Below are 6754 nucleotides of genomic sequence, written 5' to 3' on the forward strand. Positions count from 1 at the left end.
CAGATCTTCTCCATTTTTTACTCTAATAATAAATCTCGTTTTGAGATCTTAAATCATTTTTTTAGGTCGAACATAAATTGAATGTAAATAAATTTTGTGGAGAAAGAGTGAAAAAATCATTTTGTTAAAATGGATTCAAGTCTTAATCGTTCTTCAACAAGACCTAAACCTATACATAAGATCTAACATCCTATAATAAATCATGAGTCTTAGTAAGATCAAATCTCTTTATAAGATCTCTTGTCAAAGATATTTTTACTAACATCCTCTAGATTAAAAAAAGATGTAAGAATAAATATGTTAACAATTTCCAATAATAATTATTACTATTTTATTTATCCTGTTACATGTTTATCTTTCTTGAGATTATTAACAATCCGTTTGAAATGAAAAAGGATAAAAAATAAGTAAAATAAAAAGTAAAATTCTATAAGACTCATATTTTTTTTTATTTTAATTCAAAATTTTTATTTCGTTTTATTGTAATATTTTTCCCACCTTATTAAATATACACTAACCCTCCGTATTGAAGGAAAGAAAGAAGGAGGAGAAATTGAGAAAAATTTAAAATGAGAAAAAAATGAAAGGAAAAAAAATTTAATTTTTGTTTCTAACCGTTGATCTTTCTTCCCCTTTTCTTCTCTTTTTCTCTTCAAGCACCTTATCATCTTTTCCTTCCATCCAACCATACCACTAAATGCAGCCTTCATTCTTTGAAACTGAAACAGAGGTGACGACGCGACACCCTACGCCGACGACGTGAATCCTTTCCGGCGACGGCACAGTCGACCCCAAACATACGCTACTTCCGTGTTTTACTCGCAAATTGCGGCCGCTATTCCCGCAACAGCAAACTTGTGACGTGAGAGCCTGTTGCATCGCGGCGGCACTGGGTTTTGCAGCGGGCGTGATTTTTTTTTAAATCACTTCCCGGTTGAACCACGTAACCGGCCGGGTTGAACCGGTCATACCGGTTTGATAGCATGGCCGATCCAGTGTCCTGCTCGACTCGGTCCGGATTTTAAAAACTATGGCTAAAACCCTAGCCATTTAATTTGCACTATCTAATCTCAATTTATTTCAATGCAGTTTACTCTCAATTAGCCACTTGCACTCTACCTCTCTCAATCACAAATAGGTTTTTCTCTGTTCGTGAACTCAAGTTCTCAGTCACAAACAGGTTCCAATTTTTTTTTTTTTTTTTTGTGTAGTATATTGTACACGCCTCAATGATATTGTATAATTCCAGCTTGAAGTTTAATACAATTGCTAAAGTTAATTCAAGTATATGAATGCCTTGTTGGTATTTTTTTTTGCGGTTCCTTTGATAGATAAGTAGAGTGTTTGGACCGTGTTGTTGTGAAGTTTGTCTTCTTTTGAAGTTTTGATGAATTGTGTTTTTTGTCTCTGCCTTGGAGGGAATCTTTTCATCCTTTTATTGACTTTCTTCACTTTTTAGTAACATATCTTCCTTTTACAAGAAGAAATAAATGCGCCTTTTTGTATCAAGCCATTTATGCAGATGATTTGTAGTTACCGGGTATGTTCGGATTATAGTTAGTTTCATGAATGTGAGTGAACCATGTGGCTTAATTTGTTTTTATGTTGAGCTTCACTGATTGTGGTTGTGATTGTGATTGTCTTTTGTTCTCCCATGCTATCTCCTACTCATATAGTCATATCTCAGGTAACATGCCTGAGAATCCACTGCAGGCCTTGTTTCATAACATCGAACAAGTCTCAAGCTTTGTTCAACACCATCTCTCTAATTTCATAGGCATTCATTTCCAGCCATCAGGACCCCATAGTGGCTCTCTCTTATCAATCTCTTCCTCTACCAAAGCCCCACTTGCAAAAACTGCATCTTCTGTACAACTCGGTGATACTGCTGTCAAGGTATTCATATTGTCAATACTATGCAATCTTAACTGTCAAAACTTTTATTGCGACTCTTGTGCCAGTGAGTGTGTTTTTCGTGATTGACTCTTTGTGCTTCTTAAATTAGAATTTGGTGTTGTTTGTTTGTTCTAGGGGAATTTGAATCTTTTTACTTTTTTTTTCAAAGTTTATGTTGTAATTCATGCATTGATTTACTATGATAAAGTTTATAATTTGCTTTATTATTGTTGTTGTCTCAGTTTCTGCAACTGGGCAACAATAACTCTAATAGCAAAGGGAATAGTAAAATTGTCTTCTTTAGAAAGACTATGGTGAGTGGTGACAAATGCATATTATGAATTTTAGGGCTTTCTTTTCTTAACAAATATGTTTATTTTGCTACTTTGCAAGCCTTATTTATCTCAAGGTACTCTTACAATGCCTGGCAGATTGTTGGACACTTTGTTTTGCTAGTTAGAATATGAATTTATCATTGTTATTTGGGAGAATGAGAGTGGAGGAGGGGGTGGTGCAGCAGATCTCCAAGCTCAAGATTACCATTTTTTTGGAATGGCTGAAAGTTCAGGTCCTATTTACCTTGATAAGGCCCATAGTTCAAAGCCACTAGAAAGGGCTGCCATTTGGAGTGTTCATTCTAGAAGAAATAGGCAGGACCCAGGGTAGTTAGTTAGAGGTGGTGTTCACGTGAATAATATTAAAAGGGGGTGCGCGCATTGAAAGGGGGAATGCCACATATTCATGAGAGTTATTCAGTTGGGCAGAGAGAATTTCCCTAAGGAGCTGTTACGCTAGTTATTGGTTTGTATTTTCTTCTGTTTTTTTGTTTCCCATTGAATATCCTCATCGAGGCTGGACATTTCATTCTGGTCTCTATCAGGCTGCTACAAAGTTTTGAATAGCAATGCATTTTCAATTAGTGGCCGTAGTGGTCTCTATCAGGCCATCTTGCTATGCTTTAACCTGCTATAGCGTTTTTGGAGTTGGCCATATGCGCTGCTATCCAATATTGATAACTTTGATATAAACATTGTGTAATCTTCTGAACTGTCACGAATAATGGTTTCTCTAGCGAAGGATATCTAGATAGTTTTATTTGGGAAAGGACAATGCTGTGGCACATATCTTATAGTTGCCAATTATATACATGTCTTAAAGTTTATTGGAATATTTGTAGATGTAATGAATATTTTATTTGTATTCTTGTTAAAATGTGTGTTAAGTAAGATAATTTATCCCTTAAGGACTACAATTCTCAGTGTATCTTTATAAATATGAATTGTCGTGATTTGGTTATTTTTCATCTTTGTCTTGTTTCTATAGGGAAAGTCTGCTGCCCCAGTTACTAAGGAAGAGCTTGGAAGGGCTACTTGGACTTTCCTTCACATTCTTGCAGCTCAGGTTTTGTCACTCAATTTGTATTGATACAGATACTATCGGTTCCTCATAGTCTAGTTTTGTCATGTATTGTGCACCAAATTGTTGTTCCCTGTTGCATAAGTGTTGAATTATCATGTGAGTAGACAAATGTAGTTGTGAGTGCTGACCATTTTCTCCTCTTTTTAATTGCTTTACATAAGATGTTATTTGAAGAGAGTCTCATGTTTAATAGCTAGAGCATGGATATGGTGTAGCCCTTTATAACAATATTCACCATTAAAAAACTGTATCGGGAGCCATTTCTCTCATTACCACGGTGTTCTGCCTGCTACACTAAACTTTCAGCATGGTTATCTTCAAATGTTTTGTTTGCATGCATTCTGCAACAAGTTTTATCTGTGTTGCTGGCTTTCTACTTCTTATTTCTTCTTTAAATGTTGTTAGTTTCATCTACAAAGTAAATTTATTACTTTCTGTTAATGGTGTCATACCCCAGTTGAGTCACACTTGGTAACAGTTTTCATTGTTTTGCATGTTTGTATCTGAGGATGTTCAGAAAGGAAAGCATAGTCTAGCTTTTTCTTATTCATGTGATAAACAAGTTTTATTTTGATGTCTTATCACCCAACTGAAACCACAAAATGAAAAACTACAGAGTTTTGAATGACCTAGTTCTCTTTTCAGTACCCGGATAATCCTACAAGACAACAGAAGAAGGATGTAAAAGAACTGGTATCTTCCTTCCTTCCTTTACCCCTTGTTATAAATTATAGGATTTCATCTAAGAAGTTAGAAAATGTTGTGGACTTATTTGAGTCTTTGATGTAATTGGTAGTAGAAATCCTTGCAGTTTAATTTATCTTGTGGCCTTGTGTTACAAAACTATTGCCTGATTTATCATGTCAATGTGACATATTATAGTAAGTCTGAGAAATGTTTAAATGTGTGTATGTGTTTTGTTTCTATCCTTCAAGTAAGATGGAGTATTGTTCTAAACTTAAGATTTAGTTGATTCTAACCAGGGATTAACATTAAAGCAAATAATAAACTGTCAAAAATTTTGTCCATGTGGTAGGGAGCCTTGAGTTATCCATGTAGACTATAAATAACTTGTTTAACAGGATGTAATTTGTACACAGGTACAGATGTTACCTCGAATATACCCTTGCGGGGAATGTCGAGATCACTTTAAAGAAGTTCTTAGGTATATTAAACTATTAATATCTCACTCTTTATCCTGCAATTGATGGTTTGTGATTATAATTGTTTATTTTAGTATTACTCCCTGTTGGTAGTTTAAATTTTCATTTTCTATTCAGATTGTCATACTTTTTATAAGTTCATTTTAGTGTGAATATGGACAAAGAAATGAATTTAATTAAATTGTAAATTCATGATGGATGTTAACAGATCTACTGGAAGTTTTATAAATAGCATTTTTGGCTGTTAACAATGAATTCTGAAACCTTGTCTGTTCTTTTTACCTTTTCAAGCTAGTTATTGCTTAGAGCTAACAGATCAAGATCAAGCAAGTAAACTACTAGATGTCTCATAAAAGTGTTCTATTTGTCCTTGCTTTCCTATAATTTTCCAAACATAATTGTTTTCTAATGAGGTTCTTTTGCAGCACTACTAAGTAGTAAGATAGAAGGATGCAAAGTGAAAACACTTTCATTTATAGCATATGCAAATCTATGCCTTAGTTACAAGAGGAAATCCCCTCATATTGCCTCTATTTGCAAACATTCATGAGCTTTCTTTTGTTTTTTTTTTCTTTTGCTATACTGCTTACTGTAAATATGCTTTATGCTGTGATAAAGGTCAAACTGTTCCACTACCATGTTTTGACCTTAATCATCTCCTACTCTCCAATACAGTGGTTCTTATGGATCTTCAACATAGTAGCATGTTTCAAAGACACACGCTTAATGAATTATTTTATCTGCTCCAGTTTTCACATGTTGCAGTACCATGTCAGTATTCCAAATTTCTATTCTATATCACCCCTTTTACTATGTGCTTCTTTACATTTTTGGTAGAGCAAATCCTGTACAGACTGGATCGCATGCTGAATTTTCTCAGTGGTTATGTCATGTGCATAATGTTGTTAATAGAAGGTAAGTTATGCTCATTATTGTTGACTATAATCACTGTATCATTTAACAAATAGCTGAAACCATCTTTTGCTCATGGAATTTTTCAGTGCAAGCCACTTTTAGTATGGTGATGGGTATGTCCTGTTAAAATTTGGGGCCTGATTTTCTGGAGTGTAGACGAATATCCTTTTAAAATGGGAAATCTAGAGTTTAGGAATGTTCCAAATTTTTGTTCCTGTAAAAGTTGCATATATACAATAGTATGCTAGTGTTTATGCTGACCAAGCTTATCAGTTATAGGAGTTTGTTCTTGCTGCCCCATTCAGTTATAGAATGGGGTAGCTAGAACAAACTCCTATAACTAATTTGTCAAAGAGAATCTAATGCCAAGTCAAGAACCGGCTCAACAAAAGCTTAAGCTGTTAGTGGGGGCTCATGCACGGTTTTATGACTGTCATAGAGTACAACAGAAAAGAAAACCAAAGGCTTGACCAAGCTTATCGGTTATAGGAGTTTGTTCTTGCTGCCCCATTCTTGTAAGTTGAATTTTGACAATGTAAAGCCCAACGGTTCATGCTTAAGGATGTGCATTTGATATAATTAAACCAATCATTAGCCTCCTTTTAAGAACTTGAGCTTTTAAGTGAGTTGGTCCTTGACAGTTTATATGCCGAAGTAGATGTTGCTTTATGCCTTAGCAAACTAGCTTGTGTAAGTGCTATAATTCCTGATTTGCATGACACTTGATATTCTTTTTTAACAGCCTTGGCAAACCAATATTCCCCTGTGAACGAGTTGATGCAAGGTGGGGCAAACTGGACTGTGAACAGAATGCATGTGAAATTATTGGTAGTACATCAATTTTTAGGAAGATATGGAAGAAATCTACCTAAAAATGATTGACATGCATACTATGTGAGAGGTGTTAAATTTTGACCTTTTGATAATTGTTTTAGATAGGCCAAGGGTTATTTGTTGGTTATACACCAGAGTACGTGAATACATTTTATCTCCAATATTCATAACTCGGTTTATTATAGTAAATGAAAATTTAAGCCCGGATTATATTGATTTTTTAAGCATCAAAATCAGAGATGTAGTTGCCAAACCTTGTAAATTCTTTACATGAATTATTCTGTGTGCTGTGTCATATTTTAAACCCTTCGTAACCAATTTCTTTAATAGGAATATTGTTTCCTTACAACCGGACAGGATGACGTAGTGATTAGGCATCCTGAGCCGACACATTATGGGGACGATCTATTTAACAAGAAATCTCTGGTTTGATCCCATTGTATGTAAAAATCCGTCGGGCTAACACCAGTTATAATATTGCAAGATTAGTCTATGGTTTGTAACATATTAGCTATTTTTAGGATCAT

At 34.6% G+C, this 6754-nt stretch overlaps 1 protein-coding gene across 3 annotated transcripts; it reads left to right on the forward strand.

Annotated features, from left to right (window-relative positions):
- Positions 1–536: 536 nt before the first annotated feature.
- Positions 537–6443, forward strand: LOC100795034 (FAD-linked sulfhydryl oxidase ERV1). 3 transcript variants are annotated; one of them, XM_014768153.3, is made up of 8 exons: positions 554–1180; positions 1688–1896; positions 3220–3297; positions 3961–4008; positions 4416–4480; positions 5316–5393; positions 5480–5506; positions 6136–6314. In XM_014768153.3, exons 2-7 carry the CDS (start codon positions 1693–1695, stop codon positions 5493–5495), a joined length of 489 nt encoding a protein of 162 aa, XP_014623639.1. In that variant the 5' UTR covers positions 554–1180; positions 1688–1692; the 3' UTR covers positions 5496–5506; positions 6136–6314. The 3 variants fall into 3 exon arrangements, with proteins under 3 accessions (XP_006598116.1, XP_014623639.1, XP_003546726.1); XM_003546678.4 differs by lacking the exon at positions 5480–5506 and having other exon boundaries at positions 557–1012; positions 1090–1180; positions 6136–6443; XM_006598053.4 differs by lacking the exon at positions 5480–5506 and having other exon boundaries at positions 537–1180; positions 6136–6443.
- The last annotated feature ends 311 nt before the right edge of the window (positions 6444–6754 follow it).

Source organism: Glycine max, chromosome 15 (genome assembly GCF_000004515.6).
Source record: "Glycine max cultivar Williams 82 chromosome 15, Glycine_max_v4.0, whole genome shotgun sequence".
Lineage (NCBI taxonomy): Eukaryota > Viridiplantae > Streptophyta > Magnoliopsida > Fabales > Fabaceae > Glycine > Glycine max.

Bases quoted from the DNA above. Each gene is read 5' to 3' on its own strand.
- LOC100795034 (XM_006598053.4), top strand. From the start codon at position 1,693: ATGCCTGAGAATCCACTGCAGGCCTTGTTTCATAACATCGAACAAGTC. The intron at 4,009-4,415 runs GTATCTTCCTTC...ATTTGTACACAG, and splicing joins AGAAGGATGTAAAAGAACTG to GTACAGATGTTACCTCGAAT. The intron at 5,394-6,135 runs GTAAGTTATGCT...CTTTTTTAACAG, and splicing joins CATAATGTTGTTAATAGAAG to CCTTGGCAAACCAATATTCC.